The sequence below is a fragment of the Trichomycterus rosablanca genome, chromosome 20, assembly GCF_030014385.1.
Source record: "Trichomycterus rosablanca isolate fTriRos1 chromosome 20, fTriRos1.hap1, whole genome shotgun sequence".
Classification (NCBI taxonomy): domain Eukaryota; kingdom Metazoa; phylum Chordata; class Actinopteri; order Siluriformes; family Trichomycteridae; genus Trichomycterus; species Trichomycterus rosablanca.
In genome coordinates this window covers 25,846,805-25,863,393 of record NC_086007.1, presented here as the reverse complement: position 1 = coordinate 25,863,393, position 16,589 = coordinate 25,846,805, and the positions used below count along the sequence as shown (strand labels likewise).

The following is a 16,589-nucleotide window of genomic DNA, read 5'->3' as shown; positions in this document are numbered from 1 at the left end:
CACCCCAAGCTACATATCGTTTATACAAACATACAATGACATACTATGCAATACAAACATTGAACATCAAACAACACACATTAAACATACAACATAGTAAAATACATTAAAATAATGTGGATATACTTATGTTACAATAATAATATAAGTTGTTGAGTATGTGTAGTTTTCACCCAGATGATTTGTCCGATAACAGTCTACTACACTGCAGGGATCCGGGTTGAAATCTCAGGGGTGCTATTGACCAGCATGGAATCTAGACAGACAGTCCGAGAGGTGGCAAATCCTGCGATAGATCAGCACCCTGTAAAGATCGGTCCCAGACGCTCTACAGCTCAGTGTCAAATCCCACCCTGCTCGGTGATCGGTGATATTGATGGCTGAAGCCCTATTCTGGGTAATTCTGCCTTGCGCCCAGTGTTTCCCAGTAAAGCTGGGACCCACATTGATCCTGACCAGTATAAACATTTGCCATATTTTTCGAAAATGATAATTAACTTATGAAAGTAAATGAATGAATCTTTTTTTTTTTTATCGGATTGAAGCGTGTACAAGCCTGCAGCACAAACGAAATAAACGAACCGTAAACGAAAACGTTAACATGCTTCACCACAACACAGAAAGCGAAAATCAGCGCGGTTACAAAAGGAAAGCAGAACTGAAAGGCGAGTCGTATAAAAATCACACACCCGCACACGTACAGAATATCCCTCTGCACACCCACATGGGACTTTCTTATATGCCCATCATATGGGACTGCACCAGTGTATTCCCCAGTGCACTTCACTGAAACACCAGTCTGTCTTATCTGTTTTTGTTTAACGATCTGAAACCAGTGTGACAAATCTGCAATACAGAAGTAATTACAGCGAGTACAGCATGTAAGTATAGAATTCAGGGGGTGAGTCACTGTACGTATGTGTGTGTGTGTGTGTGTGTGTACGTATGCACGCGCACTAGTACTAACTTCGAACGTGTCCTGTACACGCTGCAGTCGGTTGAACAGCATCTCTGCGTTGCTGTAAATGGTGATGAAGGATCGGGCGTTGTTGTCGATCATGGCGGTGAATATAGGCTCCGTCCCTTTGTCGTTCTCAGACACTCCTCTGAACTGATTGGGGATGCCGATGAAGCGTTTCATCTCTCTGTAGTACTTCATACGCAGCTCCTCACACGCTGGCCTGAACTGCAGGCGGCCCTGCCTACACACACACAAACATGTATTAGACCTTCCTTAAAGGCTGAATGTATTGAGTCTAAGCAAGGTAGGACAGCACAGAATCGGGTAGAGGTACTAGAAGTATTATTGCAGTGGCTGCCACGTCCACAAGTGCACTAAATGTACATTAGGATACATTTCCAGAGCATTTTAGAATCATTATAAAGATAAAGCCTGTTATTAGGATGCTTGTGTAGTGAAGAAGTCTCACTTAAACACAAGGTCTACGTGGATTTCCGGAAGGTTCTTGTTCAGCGCCTCTAATCCGCACTGGTACTGAAACTCCAGTGCTTTATAAAGCTGATGGTTCCAATGTTGCCTCCACGCTTGCATATCACTGACACGCACTCCCTACAACACACACACACACACCTTATTAAAACCACAGTATTATTTTTTAAAAGCGCATTCAGGTCATTGAATTATTTGGGATTGACTGGCGGTGCGTGCCTGGGATTCAATAGTGGCAAATCCAGCTCTGAGCTCCTGTAGTCCTTCCTTCCAGCGCTGCTGCTGCCGAAGGAGATCCACACCCATTAACATGACCACCTATTCACACACACACACACACACAGAGGTACAAATGTGCACTGACCATGCCAACATGCAAAATACAAATACAAAGCAAACTAGGATGTTCATTTAAGATTTTATGCATTCTTAGGACACAATTTTCCTAATGACTAGATGACTAGTCGATTATTTAATACCTAGTGCCCTAGAGCACCTGCTTTACCTAATCCATATAATACACATTGACATTAAAAGGCAACAATCTGAGTTTTACATAGCTGTTTTTCGTACATTGTAACCTAGCAGGTAAGATACTAGACTAGTAATCGAAAGGTCACTGGTTTAAGCCCCTCCACTGCCAGGTTGCCACTGTTGGGCCCTTAAACAACCCTTAATTGCTTAGACAATACACTGTCACAGTACCATAAGTTGGTTTGGATAAAAGCGTCTCCTAAATGCCAAAAAGTCAAACCCATATCTCAGCGGTAGTAAACGACGTAAAACATTAATGTTTATGACATTCACTCATGTTTTGTGAATCACATCATTGATCTGGTGCTACAGGTGTATCAGGGTTATTTGATTTTCTATTGCTACATGATTTTACATGAATTCTGAGGTCGCAGTGACGTAGATTGAGTAAGCTGTTAAGTAAACACATTGCAGTAGTGGAACTGTGGTCTAGATCACAGACTCAATGCTTTCTTAATGCGTACAATGTGAATCTGGGGTACAGCAACATAATGTCCACTATTTGTCCATGATAACAACGACGGTACGCTTTACAGCTATGCATCGTCGCAGTTACCCTGTCGATGAAGTCAGTGTGCCATTTGCGGAGCTTCCTGTTCTGAGCAGAGAGTCTTTCAGCGGCATTCTGCAGCTTGTTGATGTAAATCTCCAGCTCTTTGGGATTGTCCCACGTTATCTGCAGCTTTCCTTCCCCAACACGTGACTCTGAGCGAGGACTCTGCTGCACATAGACAAGATATCAGGCAGATTTCGCTTTAAAGTACAAATTGATTAAAAGATTAAAAATAACGATCTGTCAAAAGTGTTTAGTCATAATACATAAAATGAAATGTCTTATTTTCATTAAACACAAGAGCAAGTACAAAACAAGTATGTGTTCCAATCATTCAGTCACAAAAAGGTACAGAAATCCTTACAAGTGTATGTAAACTTCAGACCTCAACTACAACCTCTTTACTGCATAAAAATACAATCTAATATTATAGTTACCTTAATAACCTGCTCAAAAGCCAGAGCGTAATTCAGCATCATCGGCCTCTGAGAAGGAATCATCTGCTGGTCTATGGTGTTGTAGAAATGAGCCACCTGAAGGATGTGCACACACACAAACACATACACTCACTAAACGTCTGCCTCTATTCATCTGAGGTCAATACGAGTCTCAGGCTGTGTCCCTAAGAGATACACTACTGTAAAACATAATATCACAATACAGCACACATCAATAGATTGACCTCATAGTTTGTTTTGTTTGTTTATTAGGATTTTAACGTCATGTTTTACACTTTGTTTTACTTTCATGACAGGAACGGTCGTTTCATCAGTTCATCAGTTCACGAGGTTTATATCGAACACAGTCACGGACAATTTTGTATCTCCAATTCACCTCACTTGCACGTCTTTGGACTGTGGGAGGAAACCGGAGCTCCCGGAGTAAACCCACGCGGACACGGGGAGAACACGCAAACTCCACACAGAAAGGACCCGGACCGCCCCACCTGGGGATCGAACCCAGGACCTTCTTGCTGTGAGGCGACCCCGCTACCCACCGTGCCGCCCCGACCTCGCAGAGTAAGGAGTGAAGTTTAATTGTGGCATACTATTTTGTAAGGCATCATGTGGTTTGGGACAAGGCCCAGGAAGATTATTAAATGCATACAACAAACGTTCAATACTAGACCCTAGAAATGAGCATCCAGTGAAATGGGCTCAGTCTTAAACCACATAGCAAACTAGCATCATTCATGTAGGTGAAGGATAGTGTGTGTGTGTGTGTGTGTGTACCTGTTTGAGGATGAGAGCCTGTCTGTAGAACTTTTCAGCAATAAGAGCTGCCTGTTGGATCCTGGCTGGAACTGTAAACCCGAGTGCAGAGAGCTGCCTCACCTCCTTTACCAGACTGACCAAGCGCTCAGAGTACTGAACCTTTAGTTTCCCATCTTCATGATCCAGCTCCATCACACGGTTACTGGCCTGCAGGCTGCACACACACACACACACACACACACACACACACACACACACACACACACACACACACAGGTCATGATGGACAAAACGAGCATGTTGAAGTTTAGATTCATCAGAATAAATGATACAGAAATGAGTTGGGTTGTGTGAACGCACCTGATTCCAGATTTGGGGTCTGAGAGTCCGGAGATTAAATCTCGTGACCAGTCATCGAACTGGTCCTGCTCGTACGACCTCAGCTGTTCCAGCAGCTCATCAGAGAAACGCATGAATGATTGAAAGCCCGGCAGGTCTGATAATAGCGCCTCTGCCATCTTTACAGAGTCCTCCACCTGAACACAGACATTCACAAAATCTACGACAGGACTCCTCAGGACAGTTAAAATGAATGCTTCCATCCTTTCAACTCAAGAGAAGACGATAAGGGACAATAAGACCCAGGAGCTGTACTATATTTAACCCTCCTGTTATGTTTACGGGTCAAATTGACCCGTCTTAATGTCTCAAAATCTAAAAAGATATAGTTAAAAGGATTTTTTGGTATGAAACTTCATTGATTTCACTTATTACGCCGAGTTAATAATGAGATATAAACAATGATTATTGGGATTTTTTGGTTTCTGACACTTGGATAATTAAACATGCCCTTTTAACATGATTTAAAATGAACTTTATACTGAGCATTTTATTCTCCTCGTTCTTTTCTTAATGGTAAAAAGTCATTATGTCATTGATTGATGGATTCATCCACTGATTGTGTAAAGACGGGGCTACACTACAGCATGTGTATCTATTTAACTTCCCAATCTAATCATATGCAATTCCCTGATCGTAACTATCTATGAGGCAGAGCCGTAGATCATCACACACACCCTGCCGACATATGAGCAGCCAGTAAATGCTCCTATTTACCTGCAGAGACGATGTCTCACAGAGAGCAGTATCATGTACTATCCGTGAATCAAGGTTGATAGCACAGGTGAGATCTCAACCAAGACTACAGATCATATAATAGTGGTTTTAGTGGTATTAATGAGTTATTTTAATCCAAGCTGACTAGAATTTTGGCATTTGCTGGACATTTTAACGTTTGCTCCATTGTCTATTTGCCTAATCTGTTAAAAATACATTGCATTGTGAACACACTGCTTGTTTTACCTTTACAAGCAGCTGCCTGACCCAGACTATGTTGTTAACCACCTCAGGAAGATTTCTGCCCGCCAAAGGACCGCTTTTTTCTCCTGCTACACCGTGGCAACGACTCTCGAAATCAGCACGGATCCCTGCAAAGATTCATGGCAGATCTTTCAATTTCTATTTGTAGTCAGCTCTGTCCAAAAAGAGGACAAACCAACCATTTAATCAGGACTTCTACACAGTGGTTATTTGAGTGTTCGTAGGCTGCGACTCTTGGTGGCTGTCAGAAAACGTGTTTTCACATGAAGATAATAACGTATCGTGTGTGAATTACACATTATGCAATGCAGGTACATGAAAGGCTCAACACAGTGTAAAAGCTGCAAGTAACAGAATCAATGTACGCCATTGTACGTACATATGTGTGTGTGTGCGTGTTCTTGCCTTTGCAGTAGTCGAGTAGGCGTGTGAGCAGCGTTTCTCTCTCCGGTTGGAGCTGCTTGCTCACTGTGGGACGTTTAATGAGATCTCTGTGCTTCTGAAACACCTGCAGTAACTGAACACACACACACACACACATTACATGCATCCCAGCAGACCTGCTATGATATGATCTGTGTAAAGCCATCATTAGATGAGCTGTTAATGTAAGATTTGAAGTTTGGGTATACCTGCTGAGGGCTGTCCTGCACGTCCCTGATAAAAGTCTTCAGTCTTCCAGCGACTTCCTGTTCAGCCGGGGCAATTAACCTCTCAAACTGAGACACAGCAGCTCTCCACAACGGCTGCACACACACACACACACATAGGATGACTGAATAACTTGTCATACTTTCTTAGGTTTATTCTTAGGTTTATTAGGTGTGTATTTGTGCTATTATTATTATTGTATTAATATTTTCTTATTACAAATCTCCTTTTAAACCCATTTGCATCATTAGCTTTGTATGTCCCTAAATATTAAGTATATTTGTGTTAGTAAATCGAGCTACTAATTTTCATGAATATTAATTTATTCATGCCCATCTTTGTTATAATATAAACTGTTGGAGATCCATTGCAGATGATCGGCAAATTAAGCTGGTTGATTGAAATCAGTACGTTTGTTAAACGTCAACCAAGGCAAAGAAATACAAATATAAAAACTGGATAATCTTCCCCACATCTACATGTCACTGCATAGCTGTACACTGTTTACTTCTGATGTCTTTATTATACTTTTAAAAACAAGAAAAACGCCCACTTAAAAGGTTTAAAATAGCAATATAAAATGCACATTTTAAAACATACCTGTATTAAAAAAACATATCTATTTATTTATATTGTTTTATGTCATCATCTGTGGTTAAATGTAATTTTATTTGAATCATTATAACCTGAAAATGTATGTGTGTGTGTGTATTAGAGTGTGTACCTCAGTATAAGGATTGTACAGTACAGGATTGAGTCCAGTGAAAGGCTTGAACACTGTGGATGCGGAAACCTGCTGCTGCTGCGCTCCTGATAACATCCGCTGCAGTTTTTCCTGCACCGTGCGCACTTGCAGCACCTACACACACACACACGTGTGCAAGTGAACAAACTTGATGTGGATCATATCTAAGAGTAGTAGCACTTCTAACCAGAACCCTACATTTAAATCTGGTTCTTCAAGCCACACTGATGTTGTCAATTCAGCTTATTCTTGGTCTCGCTCGTCTTCTGTCCTGTCATGACGCTGCCTTCAGTGTTGTCGTGTGGGTGCCTCATCACACGACCAAAATAACGTAACTTGAGGATCTTAATGTAGTTCAGTAGCTCATTTTCTGTTCTGGCCATCTTGTAAGCTCAGTGGTTATCATCTTCCTCTATGGGATTTTCTGCAATTTACTTCTCAAAAGCCTGAATGCGTCTTTATTCCTATTTCTTTAATGCCCAGGGTTTAAATACATATATCTGGTTACTGAACAGACCACGGCTTTCATCAATCATTTGTCATCAATTGTTTTTCCATATCCTTGTCATTTCCCACGACTGCTATGCCCACATTGTCATTCCTGTCTTCACTTGATCCTCTGTATACATCACGATTATCACAGATGATTGACAGATTCTGTCTCACCTCTTCGAGTCGCCCCGCGAGGTCACGCAGGCCGACCGGGCAGTGCTTGTCTCCGCTCCATAGATGGGGTGAGTAGCGCTTCCAGATCTGGCCAGTCAGGTGCTCACAGGTCGCCGCCCACTGTTCACACACCGCCACGCCCAGTTTTACACACTCTCTTACGCTGGAGTACGGATCGTCCCACAGATGCAGCGCACACAGCTTCTTCTGCACTGACCGTGCCAGAGAGAAGCCTGCACACACACACACACACACACACACACACATTATAAAACCACCTTTATAAACACACATGATGGCAGAGGGATTGAAACAGAACCCATTTAATGAGAATCACACTGTTACACACCTATGACATCCACGAGTCTGCGCATGCGTGTGTCGGGGTACGGTGCGTGTTCGTTCTGCTTCCACACATCATCGATCACATCCCGAGTGTGTTCCATCGCCTCCAACACCTCGGCCAGACTTAAACTGTCGAGAGAACTGTAGTCCTGCACATGCAAGACGAGTCAAGCACAAACTGTAGTTCCAAAATAATGTGTGCACATGTGTGTACTGATGCATTACAGTAAGAGTCTCTCTCAGTCTGCGTGTGTGTGTGTGTGTGTGTACCTTCTCTACAGGCTTAAACAGCTGAGAGAAGTATGCAGCTCGCACTCGATCACTGTTCCTCTCTCCTGATTTACTCACTTCATCCCAGTACTGAAACTCATCACACGGCATTATTATCCCTGCACACACACACACACACCTTTTTACTGTAAAGCCACATGTTTCCTCTGATCCATCACAGTGCATTATGGGTATTTAGTACACATTGTTAGAAAACTAATCTAATGCGGTGCATTGTGTGATTATATGCCTGCGATATAATCACCCACCGAGAGCGTCCGCTTCAGAAAGACTCTTCTTCCCAGAATTCTTTGGGTGTGTATGTCGAATCACAGAGCCTAAACCAACCTCAAGCTCGCTTAGCAGAGACTGCAACCGAGGGTCAAATGCCTGACTCCACTTTTCATCCTGTGTGCACACACACACACACACACACACACACACACACGTAATTCCAAATATGCTACGCATAGTCACCTATCAAGGGCTTCAAAAGGTATGCCAGTGCATACCTGTAGAAGCGCAGGGTTAAAAACTGTCCTCATGGACTGGTACAGTGTGTTGATTGGAGACTCCAGCATGGAAGAAACCAGAACGGCTTTGCTGATGTTTTCCTCTGTAATCACACATGGATGCAGCTTAAAGAAGACCAGCACTTGGTCCTCAAACTGCTTGCTTTCCATCTGCACATGTACACACACACACACACACACACACACATCAGTTACTTGTATTAGTTGGCTTATATAATATACTTTATTACCAGCACAGACAATACTGGGTAGCAATATGTGGGTGTCATGACCGATATGTATTAGCCTGCATTAATAAAAGTACACTATATTGCCAAAAGTAATCAGGAGTCGGGCTCGGCCCTTTAGTTCCAGTGAAAGGAACTCTCAATACTTCAGAATACCAAGATATTTTGGACAATTTCATGCTTCCAACTTTGTGGGAACAGTTTGGGGATGGCCCCTTCCTGTTTCAACATGACTGCTCACCAGTGCACAAAGCACAAGGTCCATAAAGACGTGGATGAGTCCTGACCTCAACCCGATAGAACAGCTTTGGGATGAATTAGAGCGGAGACAAATGCGCTTCTGGGAGAACGGTCAAAAATTCCCATAAGCACACTCCTAAGACTGGTGGAAAGCCTTCCCAGAAGAGTTGAACCCCATCATATTAAACCCTATGGATTAAGAATAGGACGTCACTCAAGTTCATATGCATGTGAAGGCAGACGAGCGAATGCTTTTGGCAATATAGAGTATCTGTCTTTCACTGTCTCTGTATTTGTTTAACCTCACGTGTCTGATATTCTATTAAACTGTTTATGTGTCCATTTGTCTGTCTGTCAGTCTAACAGTCTGTCTGCCAGTTAATTTACCCATCCATCAATTCATGCATCCATCTCTCTCTACTCTGCACTACATATTAGTTTATACCTGTACGATCTGACTCTGTCGTTCCATCTGTATATCATTTTAACTGTATTTACCTTGTTGGAAAAGTGGAGCTCATCTCCATCCCTGCATGCGGCTAACACAAATTCATTTGCATCGTCCAGAAACTTGTTGATCGGTGTACAGGTAGCGAGTGTAGGTGGAGTCTTCAGGCTGAAATAATTTCCCACCGTGGTGAGAAGAAAGAGCTTCCGGGAGTCGCTGTCCAGTGCAGGAGCCATCAGTCTGTCCAAATCGAACACAAAAATTTATATACACAGCCTTAATACACCTGAACACTGATTAAACATGTCTGTCTAACACACACACACACACACATTTCATTTATACATAATTATTACATCATCTGGCATTTATAAATCCGGCAGTTTGCAGTTTGTCCATCCTCTGACCACTGTCGGTGGGTACTAATCACTGCTACCTGTAAGCACCTCTACCTATTTCTGAGAAACTTTAACTCAGTCGTTTGGCCATAATAATTTGACCTGATCACTCATGTCTGTGCTGATCATATCTGTTGCATTCGACACATGAACTACGAGGAACTACTATCAGCCCAACTTTAAATATATACCTGCCCGTGACATGTACCATGGTTATAAGGCATTGTCATGCACATTTCGGGGAGTGGTATTTTTAGGGTGTTTAAACATTTTCACCCAATTTAATCACTGTCAATTCCACTTGTTGCAATTCTCTATTTACTTATTTCTAAGCGGTGAGGGGCAAAGATATTAATGTTTCAGCTTATCAGTGTTAAAATCACTCACTCACTCACTTTCTTAACCGCTTATCCAATCAGGGTCGCGGGGGTGCCGGAGCCTATCCCGGCTTTTCAATGGGCGCAAGGCACACAGTAACACCCTGTACGGGGCGCCAGTCCATCGCAGGGCAGACACACACACATTCACCTATAGGTCAATTCAGTGTCTCCAATCAAGCTGACTGCATGTTTTTTGGACTGTGGGAGGAAACCGGAGCTCACAGAGGAAACCCACGCAGACTCTGCACAGAAAGGACCCGGACCGCCCCGCCTGGGGATCGAACTTCTTGGACCTTCTTGCTGTGCAGGACCTTCTTGCTGTGAGGCGACAGCGCTACCCACCGAGCCACTGTGCTGCCGTGTTAAAATCAATAATAATGTATTCATGTTTTGTTGCCAGTGTTTTGCCATTTTACCTCATTTTATCCCAAGTTATTTAAAATATGTCGTTTCAATTCCTCTGCTGTTTGCATTACACCATCACTGGCCAAGATACATGATGTATAATAGTAGGTATTCATATATTTATTTATCTATTTATATAGATACAATACTGTAGATACATGACAACTTCAAATGAAAAGTAAAATTATTGCAATGTTTCTTACTGTTTATTTTTATTAGCGTTTGAATGCAATAAAATTAACCAACACTTTAGACTGTAAACACTCCCTTAAACCACCTAGAAAACAGAGGGTCATTAAGATCCACTTGATTTACAGCAAACTGTGAAACAAACAGAAGTCAAAATTTTCTTACACATAATTACAAATATAAAGTGAATCTAATCTAATCTTCATGATGATTTTTGGCCAGGCACACGCAATGCATTTTCCTAATTAAGGTCACGATGTGTATTAGAGCAGTTACACATGTGTACACAGTGTATTTAAACGTATTAAAACTTTTTATTTGCTGCTAATAATTCAGTGAAGCACACAGTTTACTGATATTTCATATGTAATAAGCTGTAAACATATATACTTTGTATATGGTGCTATATGGGCCTCTCGATGCAGCAGCTTCAGAACCGTATTATGACATCGCTGAGTTCTATCCTGACTGATATATAAAGGCCGTAAGCTGCACACACACCTCATTCACACGTGTCACACACACTGACGATCACACACAACAAGCGTTTCTCATTAGGATCCATATGGAGTTTAGAGATCTACTGGAGGAGTTCAACAGATTACAGGATCAAGTTGAAGAGATGAGGAGAGAAATTCTGATTAGGAACAGCAAATCCACCTCGGTACTTTATTTATTATAATAAAATAACTTTTATTTTATATTGTAGCACAAAATGAATCCAAGTAAGAACAATATAGAAGTGAATTGTGCATTTAGCTGTGGGGGGGGGGGGGGGGGTTTACATTTACAGACATTGGATGACTAGATTATTTAATTTAAGGACATTTTACTGTGAGATTTATTTGTTTTAGAAGATGTTGTGAGGGGTATTTATTCTAAAAGAAAATTATGTCATGTATTTGATGTCTGGTGTGGGAGGCACGGTGGCTTGGTGGGTAGCACTGTCGCCTCACAGCAAGAAGGTCCTGGGTTCGATCCCCAGGCAGGGCGGTGTGGGTCCTTTCTGTGCGGAGTTTGCATGTTCTCCACGAGGGTGTGCTCCGGTTTCCTCCCACAGTCCAAAAACATGCCACCAGGCTAATTTGAAACACTGAATTGTCCTATAGGTACCCGGCCGCTAGATGCACAAACCAGTGCATTGTAGTGCCGGTCCCAAGCCCGGATAAAATAGGGAGGGTCGAGTCAGGAAGGGCATCCGGCGTAAAAATTGTACCAAATCAACGCGGATCATGATCCGCCGAGAGCCGACCCCGCAACCGAACGAGACAAAGGCCGAGGAAGAAGAAGATTTGATGTCTGGTGTGATTTTACAATGTTTTGGTACACTGTTTTTACTTGAAGGACGACCAGCTACACCAGATGGAACAACAGCAGCGAGAGCACTTGGCAATCCGTTGCTCTAGTTTGATTGAGAAGGGTGAAGCATATGAAAAAACCCAGGAGGGCATCCTGAGGCGCATCTGCGGCCCAGACGAGTCCCTGCCGGAGACGAAGGGCTTCCCCAACCTTGATTACATCAAGCCTTCTCCACCTGTGGAGAAACCCAACCGAGGGTGTAGAGTTAGAAGGAACGTTGGTACTCCAAAAATGGCCTCGAGGTTCGAAAGGTTCCCCTCGAGGCATAAAGGTCGAAGCGGATTTGAAATGGAGATGACAGCCATGCAGGCTCACGTACAGGAAGAGGCAGAGATAGCGGCCTACAACGCCAGAGAGATTAGCCGTACTGTCCGCTGTACCCTGAGCTCCCCCAGAGGTATCTGTTCACCTGTGGACACGTCCACGCCTACGGAGCTCCGCTTTCTGCCGCTTTCTGCCATCAGGACGCCAGCGCCATCCACGCCTGCATCTCCGGTTATTAAAAGCAGACCCAATCGTAGCCGTATTCCCAGGCTGCAGGTTTTGACGGAGATAACCAAAGCGAGGAGGAATGGGGACAACAGTGCACCAGGTGAGAAATAAATACTTCAACGTAAAACTCATTGTACAGCGTGCTGTAGACACACATGAAGGTGTATTAAGAAACGACTCTGTTCGGATACAGTGAACTGGAACGAGATCGCCAGTCGTATGAGTGCACTGACCAAGAAATGGGATGTACCTCTTCGATCTGCGGATAGCATGCTAAAGGACCGTGCTACACAGAGAGAGATGGCTGCCCGAAAACCAGCTGCAGGTCCACCGAAACGGAGCCAGGATGATCGGCTTGATCCAGCTGAGAAGCCGACTCCTTTGGATGGGTCTTTGCAGAAAAAACAAGGTAGGGTAAAACATGTAGCCAATGTCTCTACCCATAAAGTCAATGCAGGTAGAGACGGCGACGAGGCCGAGGACGCAGCGGGCTCAAACGGAAGGAGAGAGACATCTATGGACCTGGACCTGGTCAGTGAGAAGCCACTAGACAGACCTGAGGTGGCACTTAACCAGGTGTTTCAGCTGCTGGAGCTCGAGGACTGGTGGGTCTTCAGAGTTTTGTTGTGGAATAAAAAAACATCATGCAGGACCTTACAGACTCGTACTAATTCATCATTGTGAAACAGGGAAAGAAAGATCGAGGGGCTGAAAGTGGTGCGCGCTCTGGCTGAGCATCACTCCAACGTCATACTGCCCAGACTACATGAGGTCTGCCTGTGTGTCATACAGGAGGTGAGAAACCAGCATCATACCTGCTCTATATAAAGCTAATACAGTAGTTGGACCTCCTGGAGCTCAGCTATCATTACAGACCTTTTTAATAGATACTATCAACAGAAACTCACTACACTTGTGTTTGTGTTCACCATCTCAGGTAAAGAACCTGCGCTCCATGGTGTCACGCGCGGCTATGACCACTCTGGCCCACCTGTACGCCCACCTGCAGAGGGCAATGGACCCAGAATTGGATGGCACGGCTCTCGTCCTGTTACACAAAGCTGGAGAGTCGAGTCAATTTGTCAAAGAGGATGCAGACATGGCTCTCAACGCCATGGTCATCGGCTGCTCGCCTGCTCGCGTCCTCAACGCTCTGCTGGCCGGAGGACTCAAGTAAGAAGACTGAAAAATGTACAAATCGACAATTATACAGTATAATATAAAACCAATCCGGAAGCCACTGATCGTTCTGATCATTATTTGTTCTCCAGCCACCGAAACGCAGCAGTGAGAAGATGCATGGCGCTCCACCTGGATAAGTTTGCTGAGGTTGTGGGGGCTTCACGTCTGCTAAATGGAAAACAGGCCCTAACTGGACGACTTCTGTCCACTGTAAGCCAGCTGGCTCAGGATGCAGCACAGGAAGTGAGGTAAGGAATGGAAAAACTTCTTAAATCTTTAATTTCCTATTAGCACATGTTATGGAGGCATGAAAGAGTTTTAAAGCACTTTTTTTTACTGCAGGTTCCATGCCCAACATGCCATCAGATTTCTGGCAACCCACAGCAACTTTATGAAGATGGTGGAAAAGTTTGTGCCAACAAAGGACTGGGCATCTCTTAAAAACATCATAGCCAAGGCCAGGTAAAAATGACAGCCAGAATTATACAAAACTACTTATAGTATGAAGAACTGTGTGACTATATTTGTTCCTTTTATATATATAAATGCAGGTAAAATAAAGTGAAGAAATAAAAGTCAGCATGAGTCAACAAGACGCCTCGGCCAATGAGACAGACTACAGACTACATAACAACATGAGCTCCAAACTTTACATCATGTAATCTGCTGACTAAATAAATAAAACATTTAAAAATAATTCACTTGTTTATCAATTGAATGTATTTAAATTTATATACAAAAATTACATTCCGTCTTGAGATTAAAAAACATAATAATGACTTTTCCTAAGTAACAAACTGACGCAAGTGAACAGAAATTCAGATCTTAGATCTGTTCATCAATGTTGTCCTTTGTTGTCCTACTTATACCCTCAACACCAGTTCTATCACCAAGAAAGCCCAGCAGCGTCTCTACTTTTTGAGAAGACTCAGGAAAGCTCATCTGCCACCCCCCATTCTCACCACGTTCTACAGAGGAACAATCGAGAGCATCCTGAGCGGCTGCATCACTGTCTGGTTCGGAAATTGTACTGCGTCGGACCGCAGGACTCTCCAGCGAGTAGTGAGGACAGCTGAAAAGATCATCGGGGTCGCTCTTCCATCTCTCATGGACATTTTTAACACCCGCTGCATCCGCAAAGCTCTCAGCATTGTGGACGATCCAACCCATCCATCACATGGACTTTTTACTCTGCTCCCGTCTGGGAGACGATACCGCAGCATCCGGACTAACACAACCAGACTGTGTAACAGTTTTATCCCACAAGCAATCAGACTCCTCAATTCAGTACTGTAACAATTTCCTCCGGAAATTTTCTGCTGCCACACACTGAACTGTATTGACTATGTTACTTGCATTTTTTGCACACCTCCTGGAACTGCACAAGTAATTTCTGCACCTTACTTGTATTTTTGCACCTTATTTACTTTTTAGGCACCTTATCGGCATTGCCAATTTTACGCTGCTAATGTACAACATGTCACTACCTCATGAACCATTGTACCATCTATTCACCATCATGTACTAACACTTGTCTTTAGTCCTGTCTTCTAATTACTTGTTTAGATTAGGGATAATTAGGAATATCTTTTGTAGTTATTTATTATAGGATTTTTTGTATTATTGTTGTATTTGCACTGTTTTGTATTGTCTTGCACTTTTTGTACCGTGTTACACCGTGATCCTAGAGGAACGCTGTTTCGTTTCAATATGTACTTGTATGTAGCTGAAATGACAATAAAACCTCTCTGACTCTGACTCTGACTTTATAGTCTGTTACTAACAATGAGTCTTTTGCCTCAACATGCCTAAATTAAATACCTCTGCCCACACCCATGTGCACACCAAATGCAAAATACATTAACTGTAATTTCATGGTGGCTCGGTGGGTAGCACTGTCACCTCACAGCAAGAAGGTCCTGGGTTCGATCCCCAGGCGGGGCGGTCCGGGTCCTTTCTGTTTAGGGTTTGCATGTTCTCTCCGTGACTGCGTGGGTTTCCTCCGGGAGCTCCGGTTTCCTCCCACAGTCCAAAGACGTGCAAGTGAGGTGGATTGGAGATGCAAAATTGTCCATGACTGTTTGACATTAAAAACTTGAACTGATGAATCTTGAGTAACCAGTAACTACCGTTCCTGTCATGAATGTAACCAACGTGTAAAACATGATGTTAAAATCCTAATAAGTAAATAAATTAATACAGGTAAATTATAATTTAAAATCACTGCTTTCTGTTTTATCAGATTTTAACATACAGTCCTAAATTTCTTTGGAACTGAACTTTTACTTAAGTTAGCAGCTGTACTGGTGTTCCTTATAAATATCCAGTGTACACGTGTGTGTACTCATATAAAATAGGGTTTATAATATATTGCACAGTGTTCCGCACACCTTATCATCGACTTCTATTGTAATGTACGGAATACTGTTACCTCCAAGTATAAAATGAAGTAGCTGTCATTTAGACACGATTTCATTTACAAACTGCGCTTTTTATAAATACTGGTGGTAAAAAGAGATACATTTGATTAAGAAAGCGTTAAGAAATACATACTTTTTACATCTTTTTCACAATTTGAGTCCAAATCTGATCATCTGAAGCAGTTATGCTAAGCTAATGCTCCGTTATTGAGGTTAGCTTTTTAGCTTAACGCTACATAAATGCCAACTCACCAAACGATCCAGCGGTCTTTAGCGGAAGAAAAAAATAACACAATAAAGCGACTGTAATAAACTATAAATACATTTTAATCTAAATTCTGTTTATTAATCGCATTATGAAAACATCCACCACAGCCTAGATGACCGTTTTGCTGCGCGAGCTTCCAAGCTGACGAGGTTGCCACGACGACGGCGTAGTTTGCGTAACTCAACGTCGATGAAGAATCTCAACAGTGCTGCGTAGGACTGTCGAAAACTGGCGCTGTTG

At 42.8% G+C, this 16,589-nt stretch overlaps 2 protein-coding genes across 4 annotated transcripts in view; one reads left to right on the top strand and one right to left on the bottom strand.

Annotated features, from left to right (window-relative positions):
* The window catches only part of dync2h1 (dynein cytoplasmic 2 heavy chain 1), a 75,316-nt gene extending 65,824 nt beyond the window's left edge, over window positions 1–9,492 (bottom strand). The window contains exons 1-17 of the mRNA XM_063017199.1: window positions 9,307–9,492; window positions 8,321–8,491; window positions 8,078–8,216; window positions 7,809–7,927; window positions 7,543–7,687; window positions 7,194–7,426; window positions 6,507–6,641; window positions 5,764–5,877; window positions 5,537–5,648; window positions 5,114–5,238; window positions 4,112–4,287; window positions 3,770–3,965; window positions 2,975–3,070; window positions 2,541–2,705; window positions 1,670–1,768; window positions 1,431–1,570; window positions 968–1,202 (exon numbers count right to left, since the gene is read on the bottom strand). Coding sequence (XP_062873269.1) covers window positions 968–1,202; window positions 1,431–1,570; window positions 1,670–1,768; window positions 2,541–2,705; window positions 2,975–3,070; window positions 3,770–3,965; window positions 4,112–4,287; window positions 5,114–5,238; window positions 5,537–5,648; window positions 5,764–5,877; window positions 6,507–6,641; window positions 7,194–7,426; window positions 7,543–7,687; window positions 7,809–7,927; window positions 8,078–8,216; window positions 8,321–8,491; window positions 9,307–9,492 — 2,586 coding nt within the window. The remainder of the gene's footprint in view (window positions 1–967; window positions 1,203–1,430; window positions 1,571–1,669; window positions 1,769–2,540; window positions 2,706–2,974; window positions 3,071–3,769; window positions 3,966–4,111; window positions 4,288–5,113; window positions 5,239–5,536; window positions 5,649–5,763; window positions 5,878–6,506; window positions 6,642–7,193; window positions 7,427–7,542; window positions 7,688–7,808; window positions 7,928–8,077; window positions 8,217–8,320; window positions 8,492–9,306) is intronic.
* A 1,626-nt stretch (window positions 9,493–11,118) lies between these two features.
* Window positions 11,119–15,256, top strand: LOC134334722 (uncharacterized). 3 transcript variants are annotated; one of them, XR_010015518.1, is made up of 9 exons: window positions 11,119–11,292; window positions 11,973–12,579; window positions 12,673–13,084; window positions 13,169–13,274; window positions 13,417–13,652; window positions 13,751–13,909; window positions 14,004–14,123; window positions 14,213–14,319; window positions 14,543–15,256. XR_010015518.1 is itself a non-coding variant. In XM_063017160.1 (8 exons), exons 1-8 carry the CDS (start codon window positions 11,194–11,196, stop codon window positions 14,214–14,216), a joined length of 1,743 nt encoding a protein of 580 aa, XP_062873230.1. In that variant the 5' UTR covers window positions 11,119–11,193; the 3' UTR covers window positions 14,217–14,340. The 3 variants fall into 3 exon arrangements, 2 of the variants coding, with proteins under 2 accessions (XP_062873230.1, XP_062873231.1); XM_063017160.1 differs by lacking the exon at window positions 14,543–15,256 and having other exon boundaries at window positions 14,213–14,340; XM_063017161.1 differs by lacking the exons at window positions 14,004–14,123; window positions 14,213–14,319; window positions 14,543–15,256 and having other exon boundaries at window positions 13,417–13,670; window positions 13,751–13,827.
* Window positions 15,257–16,589: the final 1,333 nt, after the last annotated feature.

What these genes read in the sequence shown, in the direction of transcription:
- LOC134334722 (XM_063017160.1), top strand. Translation starts at nt 11,194, where the DNA reads ATGGAGTTTAGAGATCTACTGGAGGAGTTCAACAGATTACAGGATCAA. An exon ending in TGGGGACAACAGTGCACCAG is followed by an intron (nt 12,580 to 12,672) that starts GTGAGAAATAAA and finishes GTTCGGATACAG; the next exon opens with TGAACTGGAACGAGATCGCC. An exon ending in CTGCTGGCCGGAGGACTCAA is followed by an intron (nt 13,653 to 13,750) that starts GTAAGAAGACTG and finishes TTTGTTCTCCAG; the next exon opens with CCACCGAAACGCAGCAGTGA.